The 19,582-nt window shown below is 43.7% G+C and overlaps 1 protein-coding gene across 1 annotated transcript; it reads left to right on the plus strand.

Annotated features, from left to right (window-relative positions):
• The first annotated feature begins 1,283 nt into the window (after positions 1-1,283).
• Positions 1,284-16,463, plus strand: LOC106573480 (ADP-ribosylation factor 4). Its single transcript, XM_014148567.3, has 6 exons — positions 1,284-1,555; positions 2,268-2,348; positions 3,096-3,205; positions 3,336-3,407; positions 13,442-13,567; positions 13,654-16,463. Exons 1-6 carry the CDS (start codon positions 1,489-1,491, stop codon positions 13,738-13,740), a joined length of 543 nt encoding a protein of 180 aa, XP_014004042.1. The 5' UTR covers positions 1,284-1,488; the 3' UTR covers positions 13,741-16,463.
• Positions 16,464-19,582: the final 3,119 nt, after the last annotated feature.

Below are 19,582 nucleotides of genomic sequence, written 5' to 3' on the forward strand. Positions count from 1 at the left end.
GGGTTGAGGTCAGGGCTCTGTGCAGGCCAGTCAAACCATCTCGACAAACCATTTCTGTATGGGCCTCGCTTTGTGCATGGGGCATTGCCATCCTGAAACAGGAAGGGGGCATTGCCATACTGAAACAGGAAAGGGCCTTCCCCAAACTGTTTCCACAAGGTTGGAAGCACAGAATCGTCTAGAATGTCATTGTATGCTGTAGCGTTATGATTTCCCTTCACTGGAACTAAGGGGCCTAGTCCGAACCATGAAAAACAGACCCAGACCAATATTCCTCCTCCACCAAGCTTTACAGTTGGCACTATGCATTATGGCTGGTAGCGTTCTCCTGTTCCCCTGGCATCCGCAAAACCCAGATTAATCCGTTGGACTGGCAGATGATAAAGTGTGATTCATCACTCCAGAGAACGCATTTCCACTGCTCCAGAGTCCAATGGTGGCAAGCTTTACACCACTCCAGTTGATGCTTGGCATTGTGCATGGTGATCTTAGGCTTGTGTGCGGCTGCTCGGCCTTGGAAACCCATTTCACGAAGCTTCCGGCAAACAGTTATTGTGCTGACTTTTGCTTCCAGAGGGAGTTTGAAACTTGGTAGTCAGTGTTGCAACCGAGGACAGAAGAATTTAATGTGCTATGTGCTTCAGCACTAGGCAGTCTCATTCTGTGAGTTTGTGCGGCCTACCACTTAGCGCTGAGCCGATGTTGCTCCTAGACATTTCCACTTCACAATAACAGCACTTACAATTGACCAGGGCAGCTCTAGCAGGTTGAAAAGGTGGCATCCTATGACGGTGCCACGTTGAATGTCACTGAGCTCTTCAGGAAGGCCATTCTACTGCCAATGTTTTGTCTATGGAGATTACATGGCTGTGTGCTCGATTTTATACACCTGTCAGCAACGGGTGTGGCTGAAATAGCCAAATGCACTCATTTGAAGGGGTGTCCACATACTTTTGTACTTCTATATAAATGCAGTACATCGACTCTTCCTCGGGAAATACTGACCAGAGGGTCAATCTGATGTGACATTAGTTCGCATTGCAATAACAACGTAACCGTGTTGTAATGACATCTGGTGCTACACAATTGAACTGCAGCTGGCTGGCAAAAGCAGTGTGAACAAGTTACCTTTTTACTCATTTTTTATGTGATACAAATGAGTAGTGTTGGGTCGGTCGAACCCGTAAATGCAGAGTCGTTTTACTTACGATAATGTTTGTCAAGACAACTGGCCTTGCATTGGTGGGTTAATATTATTGCCGTTGTTCAATTTCCATCACGACGTTGAACCCACTGTATTACTAATAAAGTTGAGTCAAATAGATGACGTCGGGAGTTCCACGTTGGCCCGGACGTGGCAGCAGCATCAGAGGACAGAAATAAACGATTATTGCTTTGGGTGTCACAAACAGAACGATTCACGCCTCGTCTCAACAACGACAAGAATTTAGAAAAGCGTTGCTTAAAATTTTGACATTCACTCACAACATGGGGCTTCTAATCTCGTCAGTTTTTACCAGACTGTTCGGCAAGAAACAGATGAGAATACTTATGGGTAAGTGTCAGCTGTTCGCTAACTAGCTGAAGTCGATGTCAGGTCAGCTGTCTAACTTTAGCTTTCAAATGTAAAAACTCACGCCACTGAAGTCTTTATTGAGTACGTAGCCCATGAAGAAAAACTGATTCGTTGGACCCAAATTATTTAGCTTGAAGATTCGATAGTAACGGTAACGAATTAGCTACGTTAGTTAACATTTAAAGTATCTAACGTTAGTAAATATTTGTTCGTGTTGCTAACTGCTACATTACTGTAGCTAGCTAACGTTAACTTTTTAACACACTCGTATTTCATATGTCACAACGATTCATCGATACGTATGCTATGATGTTGGTGAAGTTGTTTCGCGCACCTACAGTGCTGGTCATAAAATAAAGATTTTGTTGTTGGTTCATTGTCGTGTCAACAAACTTGCAGAAAGTTCATAGCCAACTAGCTAACAAAAAAAATGACCTATGTACTCTAGCAATGTTGTTTTCTTTGAGTAGTTTCTTTTGAGTAGTTTGTTAGTTGTAGTTAAGCTAAAATGGCTAGCTAACGTTCTGTCATTTGCTGGTGGATTTTCTTATCTTCAAACAGCTGTATCGATATGGATAGTCAAGTGTCAATGTGACAGTGTAGACATGTTTGATTGCTCGCTCATGCTTGCAGTTGTATGTGCGAATGAGATCTCATTATTTTAATCATAACGTTGTTTGTGTTTTCTCAGTTGGCTTGGATGCTGCAGGGAAAACCACTATCTTGTACAAACTGAAGCTGGGAGAAATAGTGACCACCATTCCAACTATTGGTAAAACACACTCAAACAGTCACACCCACCACCTTTCACCCTCTAGTCTCAACTGTTTCCTACTCTAACTACCTTTGCTGATGATCACCATAGCTAGGTATATTGGAGTCACTAATCACATTCAGAGTGTACAAAACATTAGGAACGCCTGCTCTTTCCATGACAAACTGACCAGGTGAATCCAGATGACAGCAATGATCTCTTATTGATGTCACGTGTTAAATCCACTTCAATCAGTGTAGATGGAGGAGACAGGTTAAAGATGAATTTTTAAGCCTTTAGACATCGATTGTGTGTGCCATGCAGCGTGAATGGGCAAGACAAAATATTTAAGTGCCTTTGAAATAGGTATGGTAGTAGGTGCCAGGTTTACAGTTAGAGTGTCAAGAACTGCAACGCTGCTGGGTTTTTCACACACAACAGTTTCCTGTGTGTATCAAGAATGGTTCACCACCCACATTAGATCCAGCCAACTTGACACAACTGTGGGAAGCATTGGAGTCACCATGGGCCAGCATCTGTGTTCCTAATGTTTTGTACACATTGTATATAGCCTAATATGGACATCCATAAATTGTGGGAGTGACATTTAAACCCAATACATGCATACATACATACATACAGGTCCACCACACACCCTCAAAGTTTCCAAGGTGATAGCTCATGTGACGCCAATTGTTTTTGAACACTGGAAATTAGAAATGTCTATTTGTTTAAGGCCCTTAATGGTGTGTGTGTGGGTGACAGGCTTTAACGTGGAGACGGTGGAGTACAAGAACATCTGCTTCACAGTGTGGGATGTGGGTGGTCAGGACAAGATCAGACCTCTCTGGAGACACTACTTCCAGAACACACAGGTAAACTCACGTACCAAAAGGAAACCGGAGAGGCTACACTACAGCCTGCTCTTTTACTCCTCTTATGTAATGCCTCCAGGCATCCTCCTGACTGTCCTTGCCCTGCTCTGACTTTGTATTCCTCCCTCAGGGTCTGATATTTGTAGTAGACAGCAACGACAGAGAGAGAGTGGCTGAGTCTGCAGAAGAGCTCTCCAAAATGGTGGGTACAGTGCTATTGATTAAAGTAAAAAATACACTGGTGCTCCAACTTTAAAAAGTTAGAAGCACCACATGAAATTTAGGAACACCTGAAAATGTTATTTAAATGTTTTTTTAAAAATTCAGATACAGCCTATATTGGGCCTAAATTAATTCTAGCAGCTCTTGACACTTGTTGTGCCCTAAACGAATATGTAACATTGTAAATTAGGACTGCACGATATATCGGTGAACATATCGGAATCGGACGATATTAGCTAAAAATGCCAACATCGGTATTGGCCGATGTCTAGTTTAACAACGATGTCAAAGCTGACGTGCATACCTATATATCGTAGGTACATGATGTAATGACGCCATGTAAAATTTTGCGGTACACCTGCAACACAGCATTCCTAACCTTCCCACAATATCTGCTGTGTGGATCGAGCAGTCATTTGAAAGAGTAACAAAATTTCAGTGTGACAACTCAAAAGGCGAAATCCATTAAAGCCAAGATGATGGAATTCATTGCCCTTGACAATCAACCATTGTGCGCTATTTTTCAGATGTTGCCCTTCCAGAGATATACAGTAATAGCGTCACTGCTATTAGCTTCACAACACGCATACTATGGAACCCAGTTTGGGTCTTTTGCGTTTCAAAAAAGATACAGTAGCACTGTCAAAGCTGTGCAAACAAGCAAATGCCGGCCACAAAATGTGTTTACAATACCTCGTTGGTAATAAAGCATCATTTGTTCGACCGCAACTTCTGGGGTAGCTAGCTTTAGCTTGGTACCTAACTAGCGCCAATACAACCAGCCTGAAAACAATGACCACTGCTGTCATTTTCATTATTCTCACTTGTTGTTTGCCTGTTGAAATTTAACTTCAGTTCATGAAAATAAATAGCTAGCCAGCCACATAACCCTGTTGCCCAAAGCTAACTTTATAAGCAGCCAGCTAGCTTCATCTGGCTAGTGAGGCTTGACTGGACTTGGTTATGTATTGTGAAGTTAGCCACAATAAGGATTAGGTACAATAGTGGAATTTGTGGTTTGTCTTCAAAATAAAAGTATGTAGTTGAGTGTTGCAAGTGAATACAAATAGTAGAATTATGCCGTACTTTTATTTTGAAGGCTAACTGCAAAGTCCACTATTGTGGCTAATCCTTATTGTGGCTAGCTTCACATAGATGGGTCCGACCACCATTAATCAAATAAGAACTGTCTTGTAAATTAGGGTTATTTTAGATGACACCTAGCTAAATAGTTAACATTAATGTTGTTTTGCTATGTTTTTGGGGAAGAACATTGTTTGCATCCATGAGCTAGCTAGCTTTTTTATTTTTTATGACCAGCACTGTAGGTGCACGAGACAACTTTACCAGCATCATAGCATACGTATCGAATCGTTGTGACATATGAAATACGGGTGATAGTGTAATAACTACGTAAATAATGTATGAACGCGTTAAGTTATTATGTAACGTACATTCATATTCAGGTCCTGATTGGTCAACAAGCTTATTTGACACGTCAAGTAGTGTCATAGCTGACGTGTACCTATGATGAAAATTGCAGGCCTCTCATCTTTTTAAGTGGGAGAACTTGCACAATTGGTGGCTGACTAAATACTTTTTTTCCCCACTAAGTGAAATAAATAATAGGGACATATGTAAATGCCAACAAAATAGCTCTTTGGTCATTGTGGTGTGCGTGTGACCTTTATTTAACTAGGCAAGTCAGTTAAGAACAAATTCTTATTTACAATGACGGCCAAACCCGGATAAAGCTGGGCCAATTGTGCGCCGCCCTATGGGACTCCCAATTGCGGGCGGATGTGATACAGCCTGGATTCGAACCAGAGGCTGGAGTTTTGTCTCTTGCACTGAGATGCAGTGCCTTAGACCGCTGCGTCCATGTGTCTGTGTTAACTATTTAACTGTACTAGAATGCTTAAAAGGCCGCAAAAAAAATGATCGGTTATTGGTATCCTTTTTTTTTTTTTTTTTTTTTTGGCAAGGAAGATATCGGCCAAAAATGTAATATCGGTGCATCACTATTGTGAATATATTAGTTTATTATAAAAGCTAAAATGTTGATACAAATATCTGGATATACTGGTAAAGTCACCAGACGGGTATACTACAAAGCAGGATCAATGAGTTAGCCAGCTAACTTTGATAAACAACCAGAAATAACTACTGATTTTTCTAGTTCGTTAAGAAATCGAACCTTGGTTGTTTTGGGTGGTTGAGTCAATTAGACTATGCCCATTTCAAGCTTATTCCACCCCAAAAAAAACGTTATTTCAGAATATTTAGCCAAGTTAGCTGGCTGATTCATTGATGCTGCTTTGTAGTATTATACTCTAGTTAGCTAGATAGCCATTGAGTTAACATGGCTGAACAAAGTGTAACTAATGGTTAACAACGTCAATGTGCGAGTAGTTTTAGAATGACCCGCGACATGATTTATAAATGTGAAATGCGCTATGGGAAGATAAAACATTTTGCACCGGTAATATGGGCTGGATCTTTTGACCTGGTTGGTCTAGAAATGAAGCCGTTTGCACTGCAGTAATGGTGCAGCCATGACTCTTATGAATCTGCACACATTTGTTTCTCTAGGGCACTCGGAAACAACAGTACAGCAAAGCTTTATCATTACAACAATTATCTGGGAGGTTTTTCACACAGTGCTCCCAAAATAAAACTCCTGATCACGGAGCAAAATATTTAGTCTCCTATGCAACCAAATTAGTTGCACTTTAGAGCCCTGGGTAGGAATATTTACTGTATGTATGATATGTAGCCAGCTAATAGTAGGTGTATTTAGTGTTGGTATGGTATAGGCCTAGTCTGTTTATTTTATAATTGACTGGCCATTGAAACTTGGTCGGGGTGCACACCCCCATTTACATCGACGGGGCCGCAGTGCAGAGGGTCAAGAGCATCAAATTCCTCAGTGTCCACATAACTGAGGACTTAACATGGTCCTCTCACACTAGAAGGGTTGTGAAGAAGCCACGGCAACGCTTCTTCTCCCTCAGGAAGCTGAAATGTTTTTGCATGGCCCCTCAGATACTCAGGAACTTTTACAGCTGCAGTATTGAGAGCATCCTGACTGGTTGTACCACTGTCTAGTACGGCAACTCCACCGCTCATGACCAGAAGGTGGTGCGGATGGCCCAGCGCATCACTGGGGGTGAGCTCCTAGCCATCCAGGACGTATATGCCAGGCGGTGTCTAAGAAAGGCCTGAACAATTGCGCAAAACCCCAGCTACCCGAGACATGGGCTGTTCTCCATGCTCCTGTTCGGCAGGCAGTACTGGTGCATCAAAGCTCAGACGGACTCCTAAACAGCTTCTATCCCTTGGCCATAACTGTTATAACAACTACTCCTCTCCCACAGACTATCCAAATTGACTCTATGCCCATCCACAGGTCTCTACCCACTCACACAACTTACGCTGCTGCTAAAATGATTATTGATTAGATGTATTACTTCTTTAAGCTGCTGTACGTTGTTTGCCAATACCATTAGTATTTATCCTGCTACTGGTCACCATTTCCACTGTTTACGTGTGTGTATACACTACCGTTCAAAAGTTTGGGGTCACTTGTAAATGTCCTTGTTTTCCATGAAAACATACATGAAATGAGTTGCAAAATGAATAGGAAATATAGTCAAGACGTTGACAAGGTTATAAATAATTTAATTGAAATAATTGTCCTTCAAACTTTGCTTTCGTCAAAGACTCTTCCACTTGCAGCAATTACAACCTTGCAGACCATTGGCATTCTAGTTGTCAATTTGTTGAGGTAATCTGAAGAGATTTCACCCCATGCTTCCTGAAGCACCTCCCACAAGTTGGATTTGCTTGATGGGCACTTCTTACGTCAAGCTGCTCCCACAACAGCTCAATAGGGTTGAGATCCGGTGACTGTGCTGGCTACTCCATTATAGACAGAATACCAGCTGACTGCTTCTTCCCTAAATAGTTCTTGCATAGTTTGGAGCTGTGCTTTGGGTCATTGTCTTGTTGTAGGAGGAAATTGGCTCCAATTAAGCGCCGTCCACAGGGTATGGCATGGCAAAATGGAGTGATAGCTTTCTTCAAGATCCCTTTTACCCTGTACAAATCTCCCACTTCACAACAACCGAAGCACACCCAGACCACATTGGCTCCACCATGCTTGACAGATGGTGTCAAAGCACTCCCAGCATCTTCATTTTTTTTCTGCGTCTCACGAATGTTCTTCTTTGTGATCCAAACACCTCAAACTTAGATGCGTCTGTCCATAGCACTTTTTTTCCCCCCAATCTTCCTCTGTGTAGTGTCTGGTCTTTTGCCCATCTTAATCATTTATTTTTATTGGCCAGTCTGACATGTGGCTTTTTCTTTGCAACTCTGCCTAGAAGGCCAGCATCGCAGAGTTGCCTCTTCACTGTTGACGTTGAGACTGGTGTTTTGCGGGTACTATTTAATGAAGCTGCCGGTTGAGGACTTGTGAGGCGTCTGTTTCTCAAACTAGACACTCTAATGTACTTGTCGTCTTGCTCAGTTGTGCACCGGGGCCTCCCACTCTTTCTATTCTGATTAGAGCCAGTTTGCACAGTTCTGTGAAGGGAGTAGTACACAGCGTTGTACGAGATTCAGTTTCTTGGCAATTTCTCGCATGGAAAAGCCATCATTTCTCAGAACAAGAATAGACTGACGAGTTTGAGAAGAAAGTGCTTTGTTTCTGGCCATTTTGAGCCTGTAATCGAAACCACAAATGCTGACACTCCAGATACTCAACTAGTCTCAAGAAGGCCTGTTTTATTGCTTCTTTAATCAGAACAACAGTTATCAGCTGTGCTAATGTAACCGATGTGAAATGGCTAGTTAGTTAGCGGTGGTGCGCGCTAATAGCCATAATTCCCAAAGACTTGGATTTGCTAATAGAACGTGCCATTGGAACACAGGAGTAATGGTTGCTGATAATGGGCCTCTGTACACCTATGTAGATATTCCATAAAAAAAATATGCGGTTTCCAGCTACAATAGTCATTTACAACATTAACAATGTCTGCACTGTATTTCTGATCAATTTGATGTTATTTTAATGGACCAAAGCACATTTTTTTTTCTTTCAAAAACAAGGACATATGTAAGTGACCCCCCCCACACTTTTGAACGGTTGTGTGTGTATAATTGGTATATTATATCTTGATATCCAAGATGGCATAGCAGTCAGACGTCCTTTGTCCTCGTCTTGTCGTGTCCCATATATATATTTTTTTCTTCTTCTAAAAACTCCAACTTCAAAACACTCCTGCAACCCGCCTCACCAATTTAAAAATAAAAGTATTTACCTCAAATCTGAAATCACAACAGAAGCTAGCCAGAAGTTAGCTAGTGAACTGGCTAACGTTAGAATTCAGCTAACCACGGTTGGCAGTCATCAGCTATCCCTTAGCTCAAAGCTATCGCCAGTTTTGTACAACGTGATTCAGACCAGAGCATACCAGACCTATTTTCTCTCCATATCCCTGGATTTCTACTGCAAGCTCTGGACATTTACACCTGTATCTTGCAATTAGCTAGCTGCTATCCGAGTGACTATTGGCTAACATCGGTCCCGGAGCTAACATCAATTATTCCGGAGCTAGCCAGCTGAAGAGTTCCATCAGCCACTCCTGGGCTACAATCACCTATCTGGACCCATTTTACTGCCGATGCGGAGCCCCATCGGGCCTTCATGACTGGACTACCGACGTTATCTGCCCGAGAGAGTTATCCAACTGGCCCCTCCGTCGCGACGTAACCTGAACACCCATCTTCGGCCAGCTAATCGTTAGCTGTCTTATCGGCTGCTATCTGAATAGGTCTATCGGCCAATTTTCTTGGGCCACTATAACTATTTTTGCCAATTTGGATTGGTCCCCTCTACCACACGGAACCCCACTAATCGACCAACGGAAACGCACGAGGTGGCTAAAAACAGACCATCTTCTGCCAACTTGCTACCCATGGCCCTGCTAGCTGTCTGAATCGCTGTGACCGCAACTGACCTCACTACTCACTGGACCCTTTTGATCACTTGGCTAAGCAAGTAATGTCAATATGCCTTGTCCATTGCTGTTCTGGTTAGTGTTTATTGGCTTATTTCACTGTAGAGCCTCTAGCCCTGCTCATTATACCTTATCCAACCTCTCAGTTCCACCACCCACACATGTGACGACATCACCTGGTTTTGATGTTTCTAGAGACAATATCTCTCTCATGATCACTCAATGCCTAGGTTTACCTCCACTGTATTCACATCCTACCATACCTTTGTCTGTACATTATACCTTGAAGCTATTTTATCGCCCCCAGAAACCTGCTCCTTTCACTCTCTGTTCCGGACGTCCTAGACGACCAATTCTCATAGCTTTTAGCCGTACCCTTATCCTACTCCTCCTCTGTTCCTCTGGTGATGTAGAGGTTAATCCAGGTCCTGCAGTGCCTAGCTCCACTTCTATTCCCCAGGCGCTCTCTTTTGATGACTTCTGTAACCGTAATAGCCTTGGTTTCATGCACGTTAACATTAGAACCCTCCTCCCTAAGTTTGTTCTATTCACTGCTTTAGCACACACTGCCAACCCGGCTGTCCTAGCCGTGTCTGAATCCTGGCTTAGGAAGACCACCAAAAACTCTGAAATCTCCAACCCTAACTACAACATTTTCAGACAAGATAGAACGGCCAAAGGGGGCGGTGTTGCAATCTACTGCAGAGATAGCCTACAGAGTTCTGTCCTACTATCCAGGTCTGTACCCAAACAATTTGAACTTCTACTTTTAAAAATCCACCTCTCTAAAAACAAGTCTCTCACTGTTGCTGCCTGCTATAGACCACCCTCTGCCCCCAGCTGTGCTTTGGACACCATATGTGAACTGATTGCCCCCCCCCCCATCTATCTTCAGAGCTCGTGTTGCTAGGTGACCTAAACTGGGACATGCTTAACACCCCAGCCACCCTATGATCTAAGCTTGATGCCCTCAATCTCACAAAAATTATCAATGAACATACCAGGTACCACCCCAACGCCGTCAACACGGGCACCCTCATAGATATCATCCTAACCAACTTGCCCTCTAAATACACCTCTGCTGTTTTCAACCAAGATCTCAGCGATCACTGCCTCGTTGCCTGCATCCGTAATGGGTCAGCGGTTAAACAACCTCCACTCATCACTGTCAAACGCTCCCTGAAACACTTCAGCGAGCAGGCCTTTCTAATCGACCTGGCCCGGGTATCCTGGAAGGATATTGACCTCATCCCTTCAGTAGAGGATGCTTGGTTATTTAAAAAAAATGCCTTCCTAACCATCTTAAATAAGCATGCCCCATTCAAGAAATTTAGAACCAGGAACAGATATAGCCCTTGGTTCTCTCCAGACCGGACTGCCCTTAACCAACACAAAAACATCCTGTGGCTTTCCTGCATTAGCATCGAACAGCCCCCGTGAAATGCTACTTTTCAGGGAAGTTAGAAAACAATATATATAGGCAGTTAGAAAAGCAAAGGCTAGCTTTTTCAAGCAGAAATTTACTTCATGCAACACAAACTCAAAGTTCTGGGACACTGTAAAGTCCTTGGAGAATAAGAGCACCTCCTCCCAGCTGCCCACTGCACTGAGGATAGGAAACTCTGTCACCACCGATTTAAATCCACTATAATTGATAATTTCAATAAGCATTTTTCTACGGCTGGCCATGCTTTCCACCTGGCTAACTCTACCCCGGTCAACAGCACTGCACCCCCCCACAGCAACTCGCCCAAGCCTTCCCCATTTCTCCTTCTCCCAAATCCAGTCAGCTGATGTTCTGAGAGAGCTGCAAAATCTGGACTCCTACAAATCAGCCAGGCAACACAATCTGGACCCTTTCTTTCTAAAATGATCTGCCTCTTTCGTGTCGTCTGAGATTCCCAAAGATTGGAAAGCAGCTGCGGTCATCCCCTTCTTCAAAGGGGGGGGACACTGTTGACCCAAACTGCTACAGACCTATATCTATCCTACCCTGCCTTTCTAAAGTCTTCGAAAGCCAAGTCAACAAACAGATTACCGAACATTTCGAATCCCACCACACCTTCTCCGCTATGCAATCTGGTTTCAGAGCTGGTCATGGGTGCACCTCAGCCACGCTCAAGGTCTTAAACGATATCTTAACCGCCATCGATAAGAAAAAATACTGTGCAGCCGTATTCATTGACCTGGCCAAGGCTTTCGACTCTGTCAATCACCACATCCTCATCAGCAGACTCAATAGCCTTGGTTTCTCAAATGATTGCCTCGCCTGGTTCACCAACTACTTATCTGATAGAGTTCAGGAGGGCCTGTTGTCCGGGCCTCTGGCAGTCTCTATGGGGGTGCCACAGGGTTCAATTCTTGGGCCGACTCTTTTCTCTGTATACATCAATGATGTCGCTCTTGCTGCTGGTGAGTCTCTGATCCACCTCTACGCAGACGACACCATTCTGTATACTTCTGGCCCTTCTTTGGACACTGTGATAACTACCCTCCAGACGAGCTTCAATGCCATACAACTCTCCTTCCGTGGCCTCCAACTGCTCTTAAATACAAGTAAAACTAAATGCATGCTCTTCAACCGATCGCTGCCTGCACCTGCCCGCCCGTCCAGCATCACTACTCTGGATGGTTCTGACTTAGAATATGTGGACAACTACAAATACCTAGGTGTCTGGTTAGACTGTAAGCTCTCCTTCCAGACTCGCATCAAACATCTCCAATCCAAAGTTAAATCTAGAATTGGCTTCCTATTTCGCAACAAAGCATCTTTCACTCATGCTGCCAAACATACCCTCGTAAGACTGACTATCCTGCCGATCCTCGACTTCGGCAACGTCATTTACAAAATAGCCTCCAATACCCTACTAAATAAACTGGATGCAGTCTATCACAGTGCCATCCGTTTTGTCATCAAAGCCCCATATACTACCCACCACTGCGACCTGTACACTCTCGTTGGCTGGCCCTCGCTTCATACTCGTCGCCAAACCCACTGGCTCCAGGTCATCTACAAGACCCTGCTAGGTAAAGTTCCCCCTTATCTCAGCTCACTGGTCACCATAGCAGCACCCACCTGTAGCACGCGGTCCAGCAGGTATATCTCTCTGGTCAACCCCAAAGCCAATTCCTCCTTCGGCCGCCTCTCCTTCCAGTTCTCTGCTGCCAATGACTGGAACGAACTACAAAAATCTCTGAAACTGGAAACACTCATCTCCCTCACTAGCTTTAAGCACCAGCTGTCAGAGCAGCTCACATATTACTGCACCTGTACATAGCCCATCTATAATTTAGCCCAAACAACTACCTCTTCCCCTACTGTATTTATTTATTTTGCTCCTTTGCACCCCATTATTTCTATTTCTACTTTGCACTTTCTTCCACTGCAAATCTACCATTCCAGTGTTTTACTTGCTATATTGTATTTACTTCGCCACCATGGCCTTTTTTGCCTTTACCTCCCTTATCTCACCTCATTTGCTCACTTTGTATATAGACTTAGTTTTCTACTATATTATTGACAGTATGTTTGTTTTACTCCATGTGTAACTCTGTGTTGTATGTGTCGAACTGCTTTGCTTTATCTTGGCCAGGTCGCAATTGTAAATGAGAACTTGTTCTCAACTTGCCTACCTGGTGAAATAAATATTACCTAAAGTATTTAAATATTCATGCTACCAGTCACTTTTTCAGCCCTGTTTGCTTGAATAGCCTACTACCAGTCACTATGTATAAACCCACCTTAACCACTCCTGTACCTGCACATTGAATAAGGTACTGGCACTGACATGTGTATATACTTGCATTCTCGTGTTCCTTTAACAATAAACTATGACGAGTTATTCTATCACTGCATTGTTGTGAATGCCCTATTAAGGTAAGAATTTCACTGTACTGTTTTACACCTGTTGTATCCTGTGCATGTGGTGAATAAACTTTGAAACTCAGTATCTCAAACTAGCGATCTAATCACTCTTTCCCCCCCCCCCAGCTCCAGGAGGATGAGTTGAGAGAAGCAGTATTGCTGGTGTTCGCTAACAAGCAGGACCTTCCCAACGCTATGGCGGTCAGCGACCTCACAGACAAACTGGGACTGCAGAGCCTCCGCAGCAGAGTGGTGAGTCTCACTCACGCCCGTGTAAACTCCGACATCGACATACACGCACACTCTTAATGTTTTTCTATTTCACTCTTCCTCCTTAGTGGCACGTGCAGGCGACCTGTGCGACACAGGGCACAGGACTGTATGAAGGACTGGACTGGCTTTCCAATGAGCTGTCCAAGCAGTAATACCGAACATCACAGGCGAGAGAGAAGTAGAGAACGATAAAGAGCGGGTGAGAACACCTCGGAGAGAGAGACTGACACCTTTAATCAAGACAAGTTTGGTCTTGAAGAACCTGTGCCCCTAGAGTGGACAGAACTTGTGGACAATGCAATCAATACCTATTGGAACATGTTATTATGTTACTACTCTTTTTACTTTGATCCCTTCAGATACTTCTCTAATCTTCACATTTTCCCCAACCTCATGTGTCGCAGCAGATAAACTGTCGCTCTGTTGCATGTTTAGAAATTGCTGCTCTGAGACACCATGGAGACGACTTCTCTTTCCTCTGCACATTGTTCAGCTGGGTCGAAGTTGCCCCAAAACGCTGATCCTGGGTCACACTTTTTTTTCTTTTTTTTTTGTATATGCCTATGGTTAGGATTGGGTGTGTTGTAATCTGATCCTAGATCTGTGGTTTAGGGCAACTTCTACCTCAAACTGTTCAGCTTCACTAGACTTCATGGACATTTTCACTGAAACAACCTTACCCCTCACCCCTGTGACCTCATTGCCATTCTATGTCACCGCAGTAAGGACAGAATCTTCTAGAATGAGATGAAGACGCTGATGCCATAAACCTCAAGATGTTTGAGCAAGTCTTTCTGCGCTGGGAGCCAAATGGAACTCCTTTAGTGAATGGACCCACTGGAGACAGTTGGCTCCTGGTACTTCCAATTTTCTTCATCTCATTGTAGAGTAGGTTTGCTCTGGGTTCTCCACATAGAAAAGATAAGATTCTTGACACTTGTCCTTATTTTTTATGCAATAACCCATTTCCTTTATGTGCTTTGATGTAAACTGGGAATCTGAAATGGTTAGGTAGTTGCTGCCACTAAGCATTGAAACAGGCTGAATACTTTTTCATCCCCCTTATGGTTCAGGTTAGGATGGGTTATCTGATCTAGGAGCTGTGTTTAGGTACAACTTCTACCTCAAGCAAGTTGAAACCACACGAGGCTGTTTTGTGAGAATAAGCAGCACCTAACCCAGACTGGGTCTGTTCTAATACTTAAATGTTTTCTTCGCTCCTGCCCTTCCTTGGAACGTTATTAGATTTCAGAAGTACTGGCTTGAAACAATGCAGTGGAAACCTTGTCCTCACTTGACCAATCTTTGATGACCTCAAGGAAGGAAAGGGAAGAAGCAGAAATTGTGTTTTCTAAGCATTGGAACAAAGACAATATCAGTGTTGTATAGTGCAGTGGCATGCTTTGGCTCAGCTGCGCATGATTGTGGTTAGGTGTGCTCTTCTGGCTGATTTTTGCACACTTAATCTGACCCTTCCACACATACCCCCTACCCAATCTCCCTGGGCTAGGCATACATTCCAGCTGACTGACTGCTTCTGGAAGCTGCCTCACAACTTTGAATGTGATAACTAATTGTTTTACAAAAGATCTCTAAATAAATTCAACTGTTAAATTATGTTTTTCTGAGGATTTAACTTTGCTTGTCTATGTTCATGTGTTCTGTATATTTCAGTATACGTATGTAATTCTCTGTAGATTGCGTTAAGGAATGTGTAATGTACTCATGCTTCATGTTTGGCAGCCAAACGCTTTAGGTCTCTCTGGTGGAAGGGAATTTGCTCCTTTCTGGTGTTCCAAAGCCAACACTAGACAAACCTGAGGGTGACTGTGCACATTCACTTGCCTGGCTGAGTGGCATTTGTCAAAAACCTCCCACGTAGGGTTATCCAAATAGGATTTCATATCAAAAGTAGCCATTTTGAACTACCACTAAAACACAAGAGCCAACTCTAATGCTACATCAGCTATTCCCAGCGGTGACGCTCAACACTGAACTAGACCACAGTTATTTGCACGCGCGGCATGGGTGTCAGTAAAGACTTTATCCCGGATGAGCCCCCATTTATGTTACGAACCCCTTTGGCCCTGCAGTCTAGGGGGGATGGAAACAAGACCCGTAACATATCTCATGCAAATCATAACAGTGAAAAGGAACAGTGAGAACTGACAACCTAAATCTACCGTCAAACACACGGTAATGGGGGGTTGCTGAGCTGGACCCAAGGAAAGAACTAATAAATTGTTTTTTTTTAAACCTAAGCTAATCTAGCCTGCTTCATGAACGGCTATCTAACTAACCAATAAAATACAGTGGGTGGTTCGCCCAGTTCTAACTAGGGTTCTTAGACAAAGTTTTCCTACGGGTAATGTATGCCCATGGGCGACTTGGCTTGGTATCCCCTTTTCCCACCAATAAACAGTCATAAACCACAGCAATACATACAAGATAACGGATAAAGTGAGCTATATCAATCCAAAGGGAGAGAGACAGAGTTTGGGAAACAACTGACTGGGTTTTTAAACCAAGGGGATGTGATTGGGTAAGGGAAAAGGAGCAGGTGTGTCTTCAGTGGCGACTGATGACTGCCACCTGTGACTAGGGCAGAAGGAGAGAAAACAAATACACACAGGATACCTGTATCCGTTACACTGATTATGTGAATCAGCTGTGTAGTGTTGGGGCAAAAAAACTAAATCTGTGATTGCCAACAAGGGTTTTGCCACCAAGTTCTAAGTCATGTTTTGCAGAGGGGTCAAATACTTATTTCCCTCATTAAAATGCAAATAAATGTATAACATCTTTGACATGCGTTTTTCAGGATTTTTTTGTTATTCTGTCTCTCACTGTTCAAATAAACCTACCATTAAACTTATAGACTGATCCTTTCTTTGTCAGTGGGCAAACGTACAAAATCAGCAGGGGATCAAATACTATTTTCTCTCACTGTACTTGATGATGGTGTTTGGGTTGTGCACAGCTACGCATGGGTGAACAGGGAGTACAGGAGGGGACAAGCACACACCCCTGAGAGGCCCCCGTGGTGATGATCTTTTCTGATGTGTTGTTGCCTGCCCTCACCGCCTGAAGGTGGCCAGTCATGAATACAGTTGCAGAGGGAGTTTTTCAGTCCCAAGGTCCTGAGATTGGGGATGAGCTTTGAGGGGACTATGGTGTTGAATGCTGAGCTATAGTCAATGAACAGCATTCTTACATAGCTATTCCTTTTGTCCAGGTGGGTGAGGGCAGTGTGGAGTGCAATAGAGATTCCGTCATCTGTGGATCTGTTTGGGCAAATTGGAGTAGGTCTAGATTTTCTGGGATAATGGTGTTAATGTGAGCCATTACCTGCCTTTCAAAGCACTTCATGGCTACGGATGTGAGTGCTATGGGTGTGTAGTCATTTAGGCAGGTTACCTTATTGTTCTTGGGCACAGGGACTATGGTGGTCTGCTTGAAACATGTTGGTATTACAGATTCAATCAGGGATATGTTGAAAATGTCAGTGAAGACACCTGCCAGTTGGTTACCACATGCCCGGAGCACACGTCCTGGTAATCCGTCTGGCCCCGCGGCCTTGTGAATGTTGACCTGTTTAAAGGTCTTACTCACGTCGGCTACGGAGTGCGTGATCACACAGTCGTCCGGAACAGCTGATGCTCTCATGCATGCCTCAGTGCTGCTTGCCTCGAAGCAAGCATAGAAGTGATTTAGCTCGTCTGGTAGGCTCGTGTCACTGGGCAGCTCGCGGCTGTGGTTCCCTTTGTAGTCTAATAGTTTGCAAGCCCTGCCACATAAGACGAGTGTCAGAGCCGGTGTAGTACGATTCAATCTTAGCCCTGTATTGGCGCTTTGCCTGTTTGTTGGTTCGTCAGAGGGCATAGCAGGATTTCTTATAAGCTTCCGGGTTAGAGTCCCGCACCATGAAAGCGGCAGGTCTACCCTTTAGCTCAGTGCGAATGTTGCCTGTAATCGATGGTTTCTGGTTGGGGTACGTACAGTCACTGTGGGGACGATGTCCTCGATGCACTTATTAGTAAAGCCAGTGACTGATGTGGTGTGCTCCTCAATGCAATCGGAAGAATCACAGAACATGTTCCAGTCTGTGCTAGCAAAACAGTCCTGTAGTTTAGCATCTGCTTCTTCTGACCAGTTTTTTATAGACCGAGTCACTGGTGCTTCCTGCTTTAATTTTTCCTTGTAAGCAGGAATCAGAAGGATAGAATTGTGGTCAGATTTACCAAATGGAGGGCGAGGGAGAGCTTTGTATGCATCTCTTTGTGTGGAGTACAGGTGATCTAGATTTTTCTTCCCTCTGGTTGCACATTTAACATGTTGATAGAAATTAGGTAAGACTGATTTAAGTTTCCCTGCATTAAAGTCCCTGGCCACTAGGAGCGCCGCCTCTGTGTGAGCAGTTTCCTGTTTGCTTATTTCCTTATACAGCTGACTGAGTGAGGTCTTAGTGCCAGCATCTGTCTGTGGTGGTAAATAAACAGCCACGAAAGTATGGATGAATACTCTCAAATATTGTGGTCTACAGCTTATCATAAGATACTCTACTTCAGGCGAGCAAAATCTAGACTTCCTTAGATTTCGTGCACCAGCTGTTGTTTAGAAATACTCACAGACCCCCCCCCCCCCCCCCCCCCCTCGTCTTACCGGAGTGTGCAGTTCTATCTAGCTGGTGCAGTATCCCGCTAGCTGAATATCCATGTCATCATTCAGCCATGATTCCGTGAAACAAGATGTTACAGTTTATGATGTCCCGTTGGTAGGATATTTGTGATCGTACCTCGTCTAATTTATTGTCCAATGAGTGCACGTTGGCAAGTAATATTGACGGTAATGGCAGCTTTCCCACTCGCCATCTACGGATCCTTACGAGGCACCCCGCTCTATGTCCTCTGTACCTGCGTCTCTTTCTTTTGCCAATGACGAGGATGTTGGCCTTGTCGGTTGTTCAAAGTACATCCTGTGAATAAATCATTAATTTCCAGTTTAACCACCCTCAAATCATTGCTGACATTATTTGAGTAATTATTTTCAGGTTCTGTTCAATTGATTTACATTTTTTTCTCCAATAACTTGATTCTGTGATTCCTGGCTTTATTGAAGTGAGATGCAAAAGAAGATGTAAAATCTCTGATAAACCGTTTAGTAGCCATCCATGTAAACCTTGGGTCCTCTACAGGGTCCTTGTTTTTTGCTAGATTAAATATATATATTGATATTCTTTATCAATTCACACACAATACATCATAATAAAGCGAAAACAGGTATTTAGAAATTTTTGCAAGTGTATAAAAAATATATAACGGATAAACCTTGAGCTCAGGTGCATCCTGTTTCCATTGATCATCCTTGATGTTTCTACAACTTGATTGGAATGCACCTTTGGTAAATTCAATTGATTGAACATGATTTGGAAAGGCACACACCTGTCTATATAAGGTTCCGGAGTTGACAGTGCATGTTAGAGCAAAAACCAAGCCGTGAGGTTGAAGGAATTGTCCGTGGAGTTCCGAGACAGGGTTGTGTCAAGGCACAGATCCGAGGAAGGGTTCCAAAAAATGTCTGCAGCATTGAAGGTCCCCAAGAACCCAGTCGCCTCCGTCATTCTTAAATGGAAGAAGTTTGAAACCACCAAAACTCTTCCTAGAGCTGATCGCCCAACCAAACAGCAATCGGGGGAGAAGGGCCTTGGGCAGGGAGGTCTAGAGCTCTAGAGTTCCTCTGTGGAGATGGGAGAACCTTCCAATAGGACAACCATCTATGCAGCACTCCACCAATCAGGCCTTTATGGAAGAGTGGCCAGACGGAAGCCACTCCTCAGTAAAAGGCACATGACAGCCCCCTTGGAGTTTGCCAAAGGCACCTAAAAATTCTCAGACCATGAGAAACAATATTCTCAAGATTGAACACTTTGGCCTGAATGCCAAGCGCCACGTCTGGAGGAAACCTGGCACCATGCCTATGGTGAAGCATGGTGGT

Source organism: Salmo salar, chromosome 16, assembly GCF_965601325.2.
Source record: "Salmo salar chromosome 16, fSalSal1, whole genome shotgun sequence".
In the NCBI taxonomy this organism is placed as follows: Eukaryota; Metazoa; Chordata; class Actinopteri; order Salmoniformes; family Salmonidae; genus Salmo; species Salmo salar.